The sequence below is a fragment of the Alternaria novae-zelandiae genome (assembly GCF_023758075.1).
Source record: "Alternaria novae-zelandiae strain BMP 2774 chromosome Unknown scaffold_30, whole genome shotgun sequence".
In the NCBI taxonomy this organism is placed as follows: Eukaryota; Fungi; Ascomycota; class Dothideomycetes; order Pleosporales; family Pleosporaceae; genus Alternaria; species Alternaria novae-zelandiae.
The window spans coordinates 25,828-42,706 of NW_026056990.1; the positions used below are offsets into that span (position 1 = coordinate 25,828).

The following is a 16,879-nucleotide window of genomic DNA, read 5'->3' on the forward strand; positions in this document are numbered from 1 at the left end:
CGGCGCTATGGACATTCTTGCAGAGATGATTGGTACATATGTGTTCCCACAAAGTATCGACAATAACGCCACTGTTGCTAGCCTCAGCACCGTATACCCTTTCATCAAGAAACGTCGTCGAACATCGTGGAAATATGACGTGATGCCGATGGGCAGGTACTAATCATGGAAAGCTCCGCAGTAGTATGCCACCGTTTCATTAATGCGTCCAGTGGACGGCAAACCCTTCTTCGAAGCTACATCATAGTGCAACCCATACACCACACCCGCGGCAGCCGCTATATCCCTCGAGTCCCCCCTTCCCCGCTGAACGCTCCCGTCACTAGACCAGGTCGTCGGGATATGACTCGCTCAAACTGTCGCACGCAAGGGATACACACACCAGCATTTTTGAGAAAGCGTTGCGCAAAAACGCTACTTCGCCACTGAAGGCTCTGCATCGATTATACAAAGGCATCAACAATCTCGGGCGGCTGCTGGATCGAAGACCCTTCCCCATACGAATCAATATGCGGTATCACCTTCGCACTGCCGACGTAACACTACATACAGGTCAGGCTGTCCATTGTATGAGCGTAGCGACCTAGGACACATGCCCCTAAGTAAGCGTCCCTAGAGTCCACCCACCTTCGTCCGCAAGAACTTAAAATGACGTAGAACACACTAAAACCCTCCACCGTTAAGAGTCGATTGGTCACATGTGCAACCACTGATTGGATAGAAAAGTCAGAAGAATGATATGCTAGTAATACTCCCCATCTCCTCGTTGGAATATGCGTAGAAAGCAAGAAATGAAACGCAGAAAGCAATCACTAATATATATGAGGGATCTACGATCCGTAGATACCTCCAGACTGTACTTTTCCCCATCGCCCCCAGGGCATCACTCGCCTACTTCCTGGAAGTCTTCATCGGCTTCGGGTTTCGTTGACTTGGTGGCAGCGCACGGATTTCGTCCTCAGAGGTGGTTTCGCTTCTGCTCTTTGACGTGGATGGGCTTCTTGTCCTCGTCGACTTCCATGCTCTCTGGAACGGTCGCGCTGGAGGTTTCCTGGCTCTCGGATTTGATGCTGTCTTGCCCGTCCATCTCGGTTTTGACAAGTGGTCGCATTTCAACCATGGCCTCTATTATCTGGAGTGCTGTTTTGTGGCTGATCCGTCCCTTAACGTGCTGCCATAGTTCTGGATCCAGATACCCGGCAAGGGCGTCGATAACGAGGGTCTTGAGCTTCTCAGGCGCGTTCCCGTCCTTCATAGCGTGCTCGAAAACAACTCTCACAATGTCGTCAGCGGCGGGTTTCGTGCCATATCCTATGAGCGTCTGGAAAGAGGTACCGTCGGCGTCGGCGCACTCGATACTCGCGTTAGTGGCTTTGAACAACGCGTCGCAACACTTGGTGGCAAGCACATCAACACCGAGCCTCTCGGCGAGTTTCATGACGGCGTAGGTCTGTTCCGACCCTTCGAACGGCTGCGGACCTTGGTAGATCCACTGCATGAGCGCTCGAACTGTTGACTCGTCAACACCCGGAAGTATGATGCGGTGCTGAGCGGTAGCCTTCATGATGTCCTCCTCAGCCTTGCGGATCTCGGCCTTGTTGATGCGATGGACGTAGGTAAAGAGCTTCGCGGCTACAGTGTGCACGGCGTGGGGCTTGAGGAGATCCAAACGGCCTGCCAGACTCAAATCGGCTGCAGGATTTTGTGCCGTCTTTCTGTTGGTCTTGGCGATCATCTCGCTCGCTACTGCGTCCATGATGGTTTTCTTGACAAGACTGGCATATCCGATCAGAGGGTAGTTCTCGGATGCTGTCTTGATCAATGGTATAGCCTATGAAGTGTCAGCAGTAGAACATCAAAAGCGTACCTCATGCAAGGAAGAAACTGAACAGGCCTACAGCCTACACCAGAACAGCCCAAGGTGAATGCGAAGACGTAGTGTTGATGCAGGCTCGGTTATGTTCAGCTTTTCCCTTGGATGAGGTGGATGGACCACTGATGCTCGGTCGTCCACATCCAGGGCATACTGACGAGACATACCTGTCTATCCATCTTCTTATCTTCGAACTCCTTCGGGTCGACTTCAGGAAATACATATCTGGCCAAGTCGTTTCGCAACTCGTCAGCCTTCTTGTAGTTAGCCATGAGGGGCTTCGCCTTTTCGAATCGATTGCTGAGTTGCTTGCTGTTGCAGCATATGATCTCTTGATGAAAGATGAGCTTAGTCGCGAGGTCCGTTCCGCATTCGATGGTAATTGGCGTTTGCATGAGCATCCTGAAACGAGTAAGTTAGTATGGCAATGTATACAGCGTCGAGTATATCTTACTGCGACGGGGTAACGTCAACAAGATCTGGAACGTGCGAAATCTCAATGAAGTCGTCACTGTTATCCATCCTGGGTGGATGCATGGAGACGGATGAGCGTTGGGTACTGGGAGCGGGATCAATCGAGGCGCGCGACGGTGTCGCCGGAGGTGTCGTAGTCTTAGAGGTATCCATCATGAAGTGACAGGTACTTGTAGCTGGTGGTCGTCCGCGTGCGAGATGAGGAGGGTTGAGAAGGTAGGAGAGACGGAGGGAGAGGATAGACCCGACAGTGTTTTATATGCTGGGCGCAGGTATTCGTGGTCACCCTCTCTCACCTCAAAGTAAAAGAGCCTGAGCAAAGGGTCCACCCGAAGCAGACCCAAGATAGCAGTCACTTCGACATCACCAGAGACGGGAATCTACCAACAAGACAGGAATGTAGAGGTGGGCCGTGTTACTGACTGCTGCGTGAATGATGAAGATAGTCAAGATGGATAATGTTCAATTCTAAAAGTGGTAGCCTGCCGCAGCAGTGTCGTGACATGGTATCGATGTATACTCCAAATCACCGCCAACTCCTTCCCATGCTGTGATCAATCATGCTTAGCCGTTCGAGGATTATACTATATCTTCCTTCGTTTGCTCGCGGTGGGTAGGTCCTCTTCTTCAACCGATGGTGTACCCTCATTTCCCGCGCGTCCGCTATCCCTCTCCACATCTCTCCAAGTACTGACTAGGCCTTGGACTGTCTGGAACATGTCTCTCGCATCGTTCACCACGCCGTCCTCTCCAGGGTTGAACATGACGGCGTTGACAAACATGCGCATGAGCTCCTTCTCCAGTTGCGCAGCGTTGACTATGGCCTTGGGCGGGACATTGTCGGCCGTCACAGGCAACTCGACAACGCCTCCCATGACACCACCAGGACTCCCGGTGGGGTTATCGGACGCGGCTGCAGCTGCGGCAACTTGCTTTGAGCCTGTTGCGATCGCTTTCTTGATGGAAGAAAGATCTGTAGGGCGCTTGATGATGTCGTAGTATCCTTCTGCATCCTTCGCGCGAACGGCCGTGTTGAATGTCGAGGCATGTTTGTGCGAGTTGATATCGTACATCATGGGTGCCGTCATGCGGGCGAAGTTCCGTGGCGCGACCAGCGTCTTGGGCGGGCCTGGGGTGCTAAGGGACGCATCGTCGTTCTCTTCGAGAGAGGCCTCACGGGCATTGCGCTTTCGACGTGATGAGAGTGATGAGGCCGGAGCTGCTCCACGGCGTCGTGTGGACATGTGCGACGGGGTTCCAACAGAACCTTCCTCTTCAGTGGGGTCCACCGAGTTTCCGCGCTCTGACTTGATGCGACGACCAGCTTGCGACTCGTTGTCACCTGCTACTGTATCGGTATGCGAGAGAATGGACCGGCTGCGACTTCGATCCCGCACAGAGCCACCTGCTCGGGAGGAGGCTATGCTGCCGGGCCTTGTTCGTTTCGCAGGAGCTTTTCTCCGTGAACGTCCGGACCGAGTCTCGGGCTCTAGTAAGGAGTCGTCTTCTTGGTCGTGATGCTGAGAGTTTTGTGGTGTCTCGACGTCTATCGTAGACTCTTGCTCTGCCTCTTTTCCTTTGCCCTTTGTCCGGGATTTGCGCTGCGTCTTCGCCTTTGGTGGTGTCTGTTTCGGCCGGATCAGCGGCGGTACGTCGTCGAGAGGAAGCACTTCGGGGCGCGGGCTCGCAGCACTTCCAGGTGTCCCAGTAAAGCTTGATCGTTTCCAAAGACTCTTGGCTGAGACCGGAGTCGCTAGAGCGCTGTGCGGAGAACGCGGGTTCATCGGCGTGGAGAAAGATTGTCTCGCCTGGATGACGAGGGGGTGCATCTGAGGCGCGCCTGATCTGCCGGTACCGGTGCCGGGAGTCTGTATGTTTGCTCTGGGCTGCTGCCGGTTGCTCGCAGGCGTGGAGACCTGAGGGTGGTGCGGCGGCACGGCGGCTTGGTGGTGAACGCGCGAGGGGTCTTGAGGCGCAACTTGGAACGGTGGAAGCATGAAGCCTGCCTGGGGCGGTGGCTGGGCCATTTGCGGTTGCAGTGGGTGGTAGGGCTGGTGACCAGGAGGGGGATAATGCGCCCTCTGCTGTTGTCCATGATGAAGTCCGGGTGAATGAGGCCCTGAAGCATGTTGCGTGGGAAATTGCTGATGTGGAGGGTATGGCGGTTGGGAGCCCGGCGGCCCATACTGAGGCGCGCCATTCATCGCGTAGTTCTGGCCTGGCTGAGGCTGGAACTGGGGCCCGGGAGACCCAAGCGCTGGTGAAGGCGGTTGCGGAGGATGGCCGGCATTCTGGTGCGAGCCCGGCTGGGGCTGTATGTTCTGGGGGTAGTTGTAGTTGGCGTGGGGTTGCGGCGGTTGCTGGAATCGCGACGGTGCATGTGGCTGACTTGGGTTTGGCTGCGGTGTCGAAGGCGTCCGTCGCCCATCTGAGGAGGGATGCGGCTTCTTGCGCTGGGACGGCGAAGGGTGTCCGTTTTGGTGTGGTAGCGCGGATCCCGGCTGTTGTTGAGATGGATCTGGGGAAGACGCGATGACGGGCGCTCCACGCGTGCCATTCTGGACAGGCGTGGGGTTCGCATTCGGCTGCAGCGTCTTCGGGGCGAGATGCGGCGACTTCCTGGGCAGCGTAGGACTGCGCGATGACGGTGTCCGGCCGCTTGCCTTCTCGCGCAGCTGGTCGTCCCACTCGCCGCGCTCGATGCCCTGGAGGTCGCGCTGCAGCCGCTCGTAGCGCTCCTCCTCTATCCGCATCTGCTCCGTGATCTCATATCGATAAGACGCGTAGAGCTTGGTGACGAGCTTCGGGATCAGGTGCTGGTGCTGCAGCGACTCCTGCACTGTCGGCAGACTTGGGCTATGCCTCTTTCTCTTGGCCGGATTCGTGACTTCCCCGTTCAGGCCATCGCTGTCGCCGCCCTGCTCGTGCTCGAGCTCCCGCTTCAGACGCTCCAGGTAGAAGTTGCGCAGCGCATCGGGGCTGAGGCGGCCGGGCTGGAAGTACTTGTGGGCGGCCACGTCGGGGTGCTTCTTCAGCAGGTCGGAGATGCGCCCGAAGACGGACGGGGCGACACCGTAGGCATGCAGGCACTGGAACAGCAGCAGCGACTCGAGGTTGGTGTAGGCGGAGCCGCTAGTATTCATCCCCCAGGCGTGTGCAGCGCGAGGGCGATGGGCCTGGGGCGGAAGGGGAGCCACGGCTGCGGGCGCGGGCGCGGGCGCGGTGGACGGAGAGGCTGCTACGGCGGGCAGACGGGCATCGCATGCGAGAGTCGTGATGGGCGCGGCGGGCGGGGAGATTGGGCGAGATGGACGGGGGCTTGGTGGTGTCGAGGGAGATTGTCGCAATGTCGCAAATTGTCGTCGGGGTTTCGCAGCCCAGCCGCCTGAAGCCCCCATCGGGCGCCCCCGGCCACAGCCAATCAGGCGCGTCCGGCCTCACGTCGCCTCACGCGGGCGCGGGGCCAGAACCAGACCTGACAGCGGGCCCTGATGTACTGTGATACTTTGGGATAGCATAGCTTTATAGCCCTATATGCCTCTACATCCTGCTGCACATGCACCTACAACTCCCTGTTGTTGTCGTTGTGCCCGTATCGTCGGCCATTCTTCGTCGGGCACTCGGGAGCGGCGCTCAAACTATCATTGATCCCTCGCTCCTCCAAGCTCCACCTCCGATCTACGCCCAAATTAGCTTGGGGCATAGGCGTCCCCTTTTCCTAACATTGCAATCGTCCTTCCCTCTCTATTCCAGGGTCGCCATATTATGCTCCCTCCCCTCCACCCCAGGTCTGGCTGAGTTGCATGAAACATCTTTGATCCGCTGAGCCACTTGCCCATATTTGTCTACTCTTGCACCAGCCCATAAATATATCCACTGTCCCCGAGCCTCCCCACGCCGCCTGCTTCTTGCATAACCCGCTCCTGCTCCCCATCCCATCACCATGACTTCCTCGTACCCTGCACACTCGGCCACCATGGACGACCCAGACCAAGGCTGGAAGCCAAACAACCGCCCTCAATCGTGAGCTCTCCCGGCGCTAGCATAGCTCCCGCCTGTCTGAGACTGACCACGCCTGCAGCACCCTAGCCCGCAACTTCATGTCGGAGCTCGACAGCCTGTTCAACTTGGACGAAGGCCTCGCGACTCTGGACAAGACGGTCCTGGAGAAGTATGGCCCGCCCTCTTCACCGCTACTTGGAGCCCGCTGACAGGCGCGCAGGAAGCAGGCAGTCACGACCCAGACCAAGGAGCTCGAGGCCCTCGAGGCCAGGCTCAAGGCCGCCGAAGAGCGCCTCAACCAGGCAAAGAGCAACTCGCCCCCAGCCAAGAACGACACCCAGCGCGAACAAGACGCCGCTCGGTCACAAGGGGCCGCCAGCCCCCTTGCCTCAAAGTCCCAAAACATGCCAGGTGCGCTACCAGAGACACCGACTCCTACATCGACTACCAGTGCTGACTATGTCCTGGTAGAGAGGCCACTGTCCGCCAAGCCTGAGACCTCATAGTTCTACCTCTTCATACGATACCACGATACCCCGGCATTGCGCCCACATCCATGTACACTGCTTGATCTCTGCGGTTGGGAGACTGCATCTTGGAAAGGGGCATATACTTTATAATCGACGATGGCATTTTCACTTCTGGTTGGCGACATCTTTTGGTGCTGCATGTCTTTCTTTGGATGGGTTAGCTGCAAATGCTACATAAACTTCATCTTCTCTTTCCGTTTCCTTTGTGGTGTTCTGCTCAGTCCGGCTATACGGCACTAACTCCGTAGCTTCGAGCACAGGCCTTGTGTCTCGTTACTCCACGCGCTCGACTCACCACCTGGGCAGCAACTCACCCAACAGTCAGCAGCTCAACATGGACAACGTCACAGAAGCAGCGCTCACCGAATCATTCGACAAGCTCGTCTCTGAAGGTGTCATTGTCTACGGCCCCAATGAGTCTATCAAATTAGATCACGAAGGCTACCCGGTAAGCTAGTCCAGCAACGGCAACAGTCACACCAGTCCTTACTCACACCTTGGCCAGATGGAGTTCCGGATCTGCCCAGCACTAGCAACCAAACCTCACACCGTAGGCGCCGCGAACCATGCCTTTGACCAATCACGAAAATATGGTCCTGGCAGCGACATGTTCTGTCCAGACGAACGACTCAACATCACACAGCTCAACGGCACGCACGACCTAGCACTCAACCTATTCTGCGTCGATAGGCCGCAACTGCTCATGTTGACTCTGGACTCGTACAAGCGTCAGCACGAAGCTCTTGACATAGATGACTTTGAGGTCATGCTGCAAGTGTTACGGAAGCTTCCAAACTTCTACGTCATCTTCAACTGTGGGGAGAAGGGTGGATGCAGCAGGGTACACAAGCACCTTCAGGGCTTGAGAGGGCCGCCACATGCTTTCGACTACATCATGTCTTCTCTCACCGACGCATCGAAGAAGGTACCTTTCCAGTTCTTTGTCCAAGAATTCAGTCATGGCTTCTCGAATACGCCCGCTTCGACTGTTCTTGATGTGTATAAGACATTCATTGCGCGGTGCCGCACGCTCATGGGCACGTCTGAGAAGGAAATACCTCCCCATAACGTCATCATGTGGGCCGATCGACTCGTGGTTGTTCCCCGTCGCAGAGGAACCACAGAGGGAGCAAGCGCAAATGCTGGAGGCATGCTAGGAAGCGTATGGATATCGGGACAGAAGCATGTGGACGAATGGTTGAGACTCGGTTACTCGAATGTGTTGAAAGAGTTGGGTGTTCCAAGTTGTTGAGAGAACGCGGTGATGCTGTTCGCATTGCACGCATACGAGCAAGTTATTATTGAGGCGCATCCAGGCTGGTCAATCTTCATCCTCCTTCCCATCCAGGCACTCGCTTCGCTAAGGTACTCGCCAAACTGCAGCACGTCAACATGCTAACGAGCACCACGAGATCACGTACCTGGCATTGCCTAGACTTTGTATTTGGCCTATCTCGTAGCCAAGACAAGCCAGCGTAGTCTCCGAAACCCGCACCTGCCTAATGCGACAAGCTCAACGTCTCCGCGCCAATCACAACTCTCTACCCGCGTCGTCCAGAGAACATGCCAAGTGATGCTGTATATTAAACCACCGTCCAGATCTTGATGTGGAGTTCCGAATTCCTTGGACTGCTAGCCTCCCGCGCTTGCATCATCTACGTTGAGCTCCTTCGAGTGTACATCTCCCGTGCTTGCAGGAGATCAGCCAGGAGTACGGGGTGAGTACCTGCCTAATCGATGCGAGACTTGGGGTAACAGGTAGGACGGTGTCCGCGGTGCTACACACTGGATGGGAAGGTGGTTTGTGGTCTGGTGTGACGGTTACACGACTTAAAAGCAGGCTCTCTCCTCAGCATCGTTCTGCACTGCACTGCACAACTGTCGTTGCATTCATTGCCTATCATGAAGACCACCATTCTTACCTCGGCGCTCCTTCTTTCCTCCACCGCGCTTGCCACTGTCGTCCCAAGGGCTGGCAAGAAGGTCGACTACAATGGCTTCAAGGTACTACGTGTAGCCAGCACCGATGCTGTCAAGGCAGAGATCGAGAGCTTGGCTGCACACATCCTCAACCCCGGCACGTCTGCTGAGTTGGATGTCGTTGTTTCACCAGAGAATGTCGACGCCTTGACTGCCTTGGTGGCTGAGAGCAAGGTACTAAACGAGGATGTGGGCGCAGCGCTTGCCGAGGAGGGAGAGATGAGCGTATATGCTGGTTTGTGGAGAGTCTCGTTTGTGCTGTGACACTTGCTGACGATATCCAGTCCCTAGCGAAAGCTGGTTCACTGCATACCACCCATACGCCGACCACATCCAGTTCCTCCGGGACCTGCAGGCTGGCTACACTGGCCAGTCTGAGATTGTCACTGTCGGCACCTCTGTTCAGGGACGAGCCTTGACTGGTATCCACATCTGGGGTAGCGGCGGCAAGGGCTCCAAGCCTGCCGTCATTATTCACGGCAACGTCCACGCACGAGAGTGGATTACCTCCATGACTACCGAGTATGTCAGCTTTTGTGAGAAAATGCTTTCAACTACTAACACCACACAGGTACTTCGCGTGGCAACTACTCACCAAGTACGGTTCGGACGCAAACATCAAGTCCCTCGTCGACAAGTTCGACTTCTACATCACACCCATCGCCAACCCAGATGGCTTCGTCTACTCCCAGACAACCGACCGTCTCTGGCGCAAGAACAGGCAGACTGTCAGCGGTAACAGCTGTGTCGGCCGTGACATCAACCGTACGTCCACTTTCACCTTCACCAATGAATACATCACTGACACTTCTCCAAGGTAACTGGCCCTACAAATGGGAAGTCACAGGCGGAGCATCCACAAACCCCTGCTCAGAGACCTACAAAGGCGTAGCAGCCGGCGACGCCCCCGAGCTCCGAGGCCTGAAGGCGCAGGTCGACTCGCTCAAAGCATCGCGCGGTATCCGTCTCTACCTCGACGTGCAGTACGTCCCCAATCCCCCACCAGCCCTCCCAACATAAACAAACAAACAACTAACCCCACCCCAGCTCCTACGGCCAATACATCCTCTGGCCCTACGGCTACGACTGCACTCTCCGCGCCGAAAACGACGCCCAGCACCGCTCCATCGCCACCCGTGCGCAGTCCGCTATCCGCGCCGTCTCCGGTACTGCTTACACCATTGGCCCCAGCTGCGCGACTCTCTATGCTACAACTGGTTCTTCGACCGATTACACTGATGTTACGGGTAATGCGACGTACTCTTACACGTACGAGTTGAGGGATAAGGGCACGTATGGGTTTACGCTGCCGGCGAATCAGATAAGGCCGACTGTGTTGGAGACTTGGGCGGGGGTTGCTAGTATGCTTAGGGATGCTTAGGGGGAGGGGGTGGTTGTTGCGGTTTTGTGTGAATTGATGTATTGAATTTATGTTTTGCCAATCATTATTTCTTCCACATATGACGTGGTTGTACTTCGCAGCATCACAAAGTCCTGGATCAGACCTATTGCGCTTGCCCGTACTCGCTGACGATACTTCCAAGGTTGAGTACTGCTCGGCGCGCAGCTTAACTCACTCGTGCCACTGCCTAGCTGCGTCATTGTTGGGTTGTTCAAAGTTCAGCAGCGGCTTCGATTCCTATGTGATAGGGTTCCTTCATGACTGCAAGTCAGTGCCAGATTCAGCCGCAAGTTGGTAAGTGCGGGGACGGAGATACCTAGGTAGGCAGGCACGTTGTGGTAGAAGGGAGGGACCGCTTTAACCTTGGAAAAACCGAACACTCTAGAGTCTCATCGACATTAGGTCGCCTGCTTTGTATGCTTTCATCTCGCGCACACTTTTGGGGGTACGTGTTACATCCTGATTACGACTTTTAAGACACCTGGTAGAGGGCTGTCACGCGAAATCTATACCTAGGTATGAAGAACACGTGTTGGTCGGTCATGCAGTCATTGATTTGTGTGAGTATAACATGAGTTAGCTTCTCTTAGTACTCTACTGTCCTAATCCTACATGCAAAGCTGGACCAACAATTTTTCGTCCAAATATATACTTGAATCATTAAACATGGTCTTCCGTTAAGCCTTCATCAAAGTCCACAAAAGTCGGAGACGCGTAACATGGTGATAGCGTTCCGAAAATGCAACGTTCACCGCACTCATAGCCAGGCGAAAACGGCCATGACACCCGCGAGTAGCGCACCCATTCCCTTGAGCTCCTTGCCCAGGGCATCCGCCGCAGCACCGGTGGAAGGGGGCGCGGATGTCTCCGCACTGTCGGAGCCAGTTCCTGAAGAGCCGGACTCCTCTGCGCCAGAGCCTCCAGTCGCCGTTGCGCTGAAGCTGCCAGACGTGGGCGTACCGTTGAAGTCGTGCTTCTGGCCCAGTGTGGGCAGGGGAGAGGTGGGGTTGACTTCCCAGACTGAGGTGGTGAAGTCGGGGCAGACGACAGGCGAGTTGGTGGGGTTGTAGTCCGCCGCCTTCACACCGGTGGGGTTCAATGTAGCCCAGACAGCGGAGAGGTTGGGGAAGTCAGGCTCTACTGGGGTAGGTTTTCCTGTGTTTGATTAGCCAAGGTGTCTGGAAGGTGTAGGGTGCACGACATACCTGAGCGAGGGAAACCATCCGGTGCCTGAGCAGGGTCAACCTTGGGACCGTAGCTGATGAGACCGTAGTCATTCATCTCCTCGATCCATTCGTAGATGATACTGCCAGACCAGACGTCGGCCATCTCTCCGAAAAGCGCCTCTTGGTCCTTGAAATCGCGTGGCCTTGCTGTGTTGCAACCAGTTTCCGACATGAAGATGGGGATGTGCAGATCCTCAGAGTTCTTCTCAAGCTGATCATAGCCAGACTGTTGGTAGGAGCTCTGTCCGCACCAAGAATAGGCGTTGAGACTGAAGAAGTCGAGACGCTCAGACGCATTATCGCCGCAAGCGAGGTAGTTCTGCAGCATAGGGCGGAGACTGGCGATGTCGGCAGCAGAGTATCCTATTGGTATGCTGCGGTAGCCCTTCTCGTCGCGGTAGGCCTTCATGTCACGGGCGGCGGCCTTGATGTAGGGTGAGGTAACGGAGCCGTTTGCGGTCGTGATGGCCTCGTTGCCAATGAAGAAGCCAGCAGTGTTGTCGTACTGGTGGAATTCATCCATGACCTTGGCAAAAGCATCACGCTGGTCGGTCTCCCAACGAGGAGTGTTCTGCTCGACCTGGGTGTCGAAGGTATCGAGATCGACCCAGATGTAGATTCCAGCGTCCGCGAATGTCTTCATGCATTCGGTGTGGTCGGAGTCGGGGTCGACATGGTAGACACGGATCGAGTTGGCTCCGATGGTCTTCATGAGCGCAGAGTCGAGACCACATTGCGTCGCGTCGATCAGTGGGTCGTCGGGAACGAGTTGGTACGCGATACCTGGACGCGAGTGTCAGTGTGCGTCTACATTGACTCTTATCGTCGGACATACCCTTGACGTAGAACTGGTTGCCCTCGCTGGTGAAGAACTTGGAGCCCTTGACTTCAATGGTAGGAATAGCCGACGCGACAGCGCTCAAGCCCGCCAACAGGCTGAGCGACACCAATTGGAACATCTTGCAGTGTATCGACGAAGTAGTTTGCTTGTAATGTGTCGCGGTTGCAAGAGAAATTCTGTCGCGATAGCTGCAAGCAAATATCAGGTAAACGCACTAGCTCGCCACAAGTGCACAGTGAACGGCAGTGGCGTCGACTAGGAACGAACGAACGACTGTACAGGCGCAGAAAGGAAGCGCAAACGGGCGTAAAGGCAAAGACCAGCGACAACGAGAGTGAAATAGCTGAGAGAAACAAGAACGAAGAACTTCTCGCGTCTCGACAAACAAACCAGCGAACCAAGCTACTATCGCTCCTTCCAATCTCCATCATGGCCGCTTGCCGCAAATGCATCCCGCCTTCCCTAAGCGGCGCCAGTAGCAGGGCACAAACGGCAACGAGGCCCATCATGACAGTGATAGAGGACAGGCGCCGTGGGTGCTGGTGGAGACGTGCGCCCGTGCTGCCGGCGATCGTCTGAGCTTCCCATTGGTTGGGACGCGTTAAGCCTGTTGGCGTGCAGTCTTGATGCAGCTAAGACGCGCAGAACAGGAAATCACGGTTGCTTGGTGCCTTAGCGCGGAGTGCCGATGTGGAACCGGCTACGGATAGACAGCCGAAACACCAGAATGCACCCGCCCGGGATGTGACAGCTGCGGTCAATTTACATGGCACAGAGCCGCGGGAATTTGGTCTTTTACGACGGGTCGATAGCATCATTATTTCCAATGATACCGACTCCGCAGTCTGCCCTGTCATGGAGGTCGTGCTCGAGTTTATGAGCGTCATCACCGGTCATTTTGAGGATATTTCGGTATTCCCGAATGGAAGGAACGCCAACGGACATTTGTATCAGGGCAGATATTTATTCATCACGTTCAAAAACCGTGCGTATCAACAAATATAAAGCTGGCATATCCACCTCCGTTTCAAACCTCCATCAACTAGATACCGTTACCTGCTGTACTCCAGCGAGAGCTTGCAAAAGTCAGTCAAATTTCCACCCTGGAAAGCTTGGCGTTTCGCAGTCGCTCCCCGTACAGGTACAAGATGAATGGTACCGGGAAGAAGGCAATGGAGATGAAACCAAGAAGTGAGTTCCCCTACCTCAAACCTGGGGTGTCATACAACTTCATCTCGACCTGGCGACGCTAGCGTCCGACACAGCATCCACATGGCCTTCGTCATCGCTACCTGCTGGGGATACGCTACGACCAGACCCAGCATCTACATCGCACTCCTCATTGCCATTCGTCACTGGAACATACCCAGGGCCCAGACGAATGGGCTGCATCTGAACTTGCTTTTCCTCAACCAAGTCAATCCGCCATCGCATGGTCCCATCATCGTCTCGGAACCATCCCATACGCGTCAACATCTTGTCCTCCTTGACTATAGCATCGAAGCCCTTTTCTCTGATAACTTCAAGCAAACGTTCGCTTCCAGCGATAAGAACCAGCACATCGGCGACGCATTCGATGTTGCGCATCATGCCGCCGTAGTATTTCCTTTGTACGGATCCGAGAATGATGATGGTGATGATAAGCCAGATTAGGATACTTGTGGCGATCCAGAACGCGACGAGATTCATCTGAAGAACTTCTACCTGGGTGCTTGTTTCCGCTGTTGTTGTTGCACTGGTGTTGCGGACTATGTCTTCAAACTTTGGCGCTATGGAACCGCCAGGCATGTACTGGATTGGCATGTCGTCCATTGGGGCGTTGATCTTGAGTTCCATGCCCCTAGGTTGGTAGACATAACCGCCGGATTCGCGAGACAGATTGCTGTTGACAAAGTGCTGAAAGAAGGTCGAGAAGACTTTTTGGGATGTGCTAGCCAAGACTTCCGGATCTAATAGGGCGGTAGGATCAAATCCGACTTGTGCGTAAGCAGCGTACGACATGAAATCGAGATTAAGACCTGTTGTGTTGTCTCGCATATTGAAGGCCCTGCCATCTTCTCTGACAGGATTGGGTGCTGGAGAGTTTTCGTATAGCCTGGGTATGCTCTTGGAGGAAGGCCCATTGATATTCGCTGCATTCAAGAGCCATTGCACGAACAAGGGCCCGTAACTGATGTGGTCTATTAGATCGAATACAACCCATGTTTACAGTTTAACTCACCTGGTAGTTGTATTGATATTGTAGTCGTAAGACTCGAAACTGCTACCCCTCCATTCAGAGCTATTGACTTCAAGTTTAGGATCATGATGGGTGTTGACGTTGGTGTACTGAGCGTCTTCGGAAGGGTTACGCCATTGGGATGTATCAGACCAGGCGACATCCTCCCGAAGAGGAGTGTCAAGGATGCGGTAATGCTGTACGACACCGGTTTTGGGCTCGACCGTAACTTCTGCTCGGCTCGACTCGAACATAGGCATGCAATTCAATGCCTGTATAGCGGGTAGCTCTGGGAATATGAACTTGTGTACATCCGGCTTACGGCGCCTACCCTTGATGATTCGTTCAATCTTTCTAGTCCCTCGGATCCATTTCACTGTAAAATTGCCAGAGGAACGGTAATAGCGATTGTCGACTTCTTCCAAGTTCTCCGTCCAATAAGCGGCTACGCCTGGATTGTACGTTGCGTTTCCAGTGAGATTGGCGCAGCACGGTGGGATTTCGCCCTGGGTGGAAAGCCAAGTCGTGAAATTGCGATGAGAAACGACCGGTTTTAGAGTGAAATAGTTGTCCAGTCCAGTGATGTTAGCTCCATATCCTTCGTTCTGCGGGAACAGCCACAGGCTCGAGTTTCTGGGCCACTCAACAGCACTACATTCCAGGCGAGCACGAATTGCGGACGTTTGGATCCTCAAGCTTTCTTCGGAACGGTCGCTCCTACGGGCTGAACTCTTATCTTCCACCGAGGCGAAGCCTTCCAGATCGGAATATACAGGCACAAAACTCCAGTCATCTTGGCTCCATACTGGTTTCGGTCCTTCTAGGGCGGTATGTATAATAGCGGTGTACATCCAGTCTTTTGACAGGCTCTGCAGGTTATCCCACACCATGTCGCTAAGTACGCTTGAACCTCTATCGTCGATGGTGTAATTGAACAGCCAGGTTGATTGATCTCTGTTTACCGATATTTCTTGCACGAATGGAACACTGCGCAGCTCCAATGCTAGGGGCATATCCGACAAAGTAGTCAAGACGCCATGACCCGAGTCAAAAAGAGCGGACATGGCGATCGTGACTTGGCCGTAGCTTTTAGTTGTAGTCACAGCTTAGATTTGGGATGTGCACTTACGGACTTGGAGTAGAAACGTCGTCGTTGTAACAAGCGATAGCAACCAATGTCGGTGCCTCAAAGCTTTCAGTGATGCGAATAGCCAGAACCATGATAAATAGGACAATGCGATACCCTCAGAAGGACGCTTGGCATCATGTTGCATGCTAATGTAAGGTTGTACCGTTCTACAAGTGGTGTCAACGGACTCCCACCAGAGCGTGACAACAATAGCAAGCAAAGTGGGGATGACAGATAAGGGCGACACTGTGTTCGAATGGCCGAGAAGCTTGATGTTGGCGCGATAGGTGAAAAAAGCCTGATGAAGCTCTGACCTTTGCGCGTAGACGTAAAGCACCACGATTCCGGCAAGAAGGACAAGGATGTAAAGAATGAGAAGAGCCAGGTTTCTTAGTCGTAGCATGGGCAGGACAGGTGCGACGTCGTAGGACTGCACTCTCGTCTTTTCTGCCGTGTGTTAGAAGATACACCAATAGTTCCGTGGGTACGTACTCTTATAATCGTCCTGGATGCCAGCCTCACTTTCTCGAAGCTTGCTGTGCTTGGAAAAGAAGACTTTTCCAGCAAGTTCTTCTTTTAGTGTCTTTCTTGTGGCGAGGTCGAGTTTTGTGAAACTGCGCAACACCATCGCATCACCGCTGCCCCATATACTTGTACCCAACAGTGTACTTGGATCTTGGCAAATGCTTAGAGTTGTCTTAGCCGCTCGCGTCTCCCACAGGATGCCTAGAAAGAAGATGCAACAAATGAGTAACAGAGCACATGTAATACAGGCGGCTTGCCCGCTGACTAGCACTGTCCGGACAAATCCAAGTCGATGACCATCCGTGGAACGTTCTTCTAAAACTTCCGTGCCTTGCAGAAAACCACCAACAGTTTCTGCGAAGAAACGACGTCTGAATTGAGAAGCGAACACAGGCAGTTGAGAATCCGCCATCATTCGTGGGATACTGAAGTTGTATGGTACACCCAGGATCGCAGCTGGGCCCTCAAAGGGAACATCATATAAATCGATATTGGTATCAGACGTTTTAGACTCTTGCGGGACGAAATCGCTCCATTTAATGTCCGTATAAATCTTGCGTAGTTCGAGTAAGTCAAGAACGGTCGGGGGAACTGGCGTGCGGATTTGGTGAAAGAGATTCTCGTCGAACTCGACGGACAATGTCCCTGATGAGGCTGTGGCACGAGCGGGTATGGTGGC

At 54.3% G+C, this 16,879-nt stretch overlaps 7 protein-coding genes across 7 annotated transcripts; 3 read left to right on the forward strand and 4 right to left on the reverse strand.

Moving 5' to 3' along the window:
- Positions 1-958: 958 nt before the first annotated feature.
- Positions 959-2,410, reverse strand: J4E88_010161 (uncharacterized protein; the record flags this gene model as incomplete). The annotated part of the gene is made up of 3 exons (XM_049403756.1): positions 959-1,831; positions 2,041-2,275; positions 2,328-2,410. 3 exons carry the CDS (start codon positions 2,408-2,410, stop codon positions 959-961), a joined length of 1,191 nt encoding a protein of 396 aa, XP_049250417.1.
- A 521-nt stretch (positions 2,411-2,931) lies between these two features.
- On the reverse strand, positions 2,932-5,490 carry J4E88_010162 (uncharacterized protein; the record flags this gene model as incomplete). Its single annotated transcript, XM_049403757.1, has 1 exon — positions 2,932-5,490. One exon carries the CDS (start codon positions 5,488-5,490, stop codon positions 2,932-2,934), a length of 2,559 nt encoding a protein of 852 aa, XP_049250418.1.
- An 800-nt stretch (positions 5,491-6,290) lies between these two features.
- On the forward strand, positions 6,291-6,855 carry J4E88_010163 (uncharacterized protein; the record flags this gene model as incomplete). The annotated part of the gene is made up of 3 exons (XM_049403758.1): positions 6,291-6,370; positions 6,429-6,518; positions 6,570-6,855. The coding sequence occupies 3 exons, from the start codon at positions 6,291-6,293 to the stop codon at positions 6,853-6,855; spliced, it is 456 nt and encodes a 151-aa protein (XP_049250419.1).
- Positions 6,856-7,031: 176 nt separating this feature from the next.
- J4E88_010164 (uncharacterized protein) lies at positions 7,032-8,131 on the forward strand (the record flags this gene model as incomplete). Its single annotated transcript, XM_049403759.1, has 3 exons — positions 7,032-7,035; positions 7,128-7,327; positions 7,385-8,131. The coding sequence occupies 3 exons, from the start codon at positions 7,032-7,034 to the stop codon at positions 8,129-8,131; spliced, it is 951 nt and encodes a 316-aa protein (XP_049250420.1).
- Positions 8,132-8,442: 311 nt separating this feature from the next.
- On the forward strand, positions 8,443-10,240 carry J4E88_010165 (uncharacterized protein; the record flags this gene model as incomplete). The annotated part of the gene is made up of 6 exons (XM_049403760.1): positions 8,443-8,449; positions 8,720-9,094; positions 9,144-9,381; positions 9,431-9,624; positions 9,677-9,842; positions 9,907-10,240. 6 exons carry the CDS (start codon positions 8,443-8,445, stop codon positions 10,238-10,240), a joined length of 1,314 nt encoding a protein of 437 aa, XP_049250421.1.
- A 778-nt stretch (positions 10,241-11,018) lies between these two features.
- J4E88_010166 (uncharacterized protein) lies at positions 11,019-12,446 on the reverse strand (the record flags this gene model as incomplete). The annotated part of the gene is made up of 3 exons (XM_049403761.1): positions 11,019-11,416; positions 11,467-12,270; positions 12,323-12,446. 3 exons carry the CDS (start codon positions 12,444-12,446, stop codon positions 11,019-11,021), a joined length of 1,326 nt encoding a protein of 441 aa, XP_049250422.1.
- A 1,112-nt stretch (positions 12,447-13,558) lies between these two features.
- J4E88_010167 (uncharacterized protein) lies at positions 13,559-14,531 on the reverse strand (the record flags this gene model as incomplete). Its single annotated transcript, XM_049403762.1, is given in 2 exon segments — positions 13,559-14,508; positions 14,525-14,531. 2 exon segments carry the CDS (start codon positions 14,529-14,531, stop codon positions 13,559-13,561), a joined length of 957 nt encoding a protein of 318 aa, XP_049250423.1.
- Between the last annotated feature and the right edge of the window lie 2,348 nt (positions 14,532-16,879).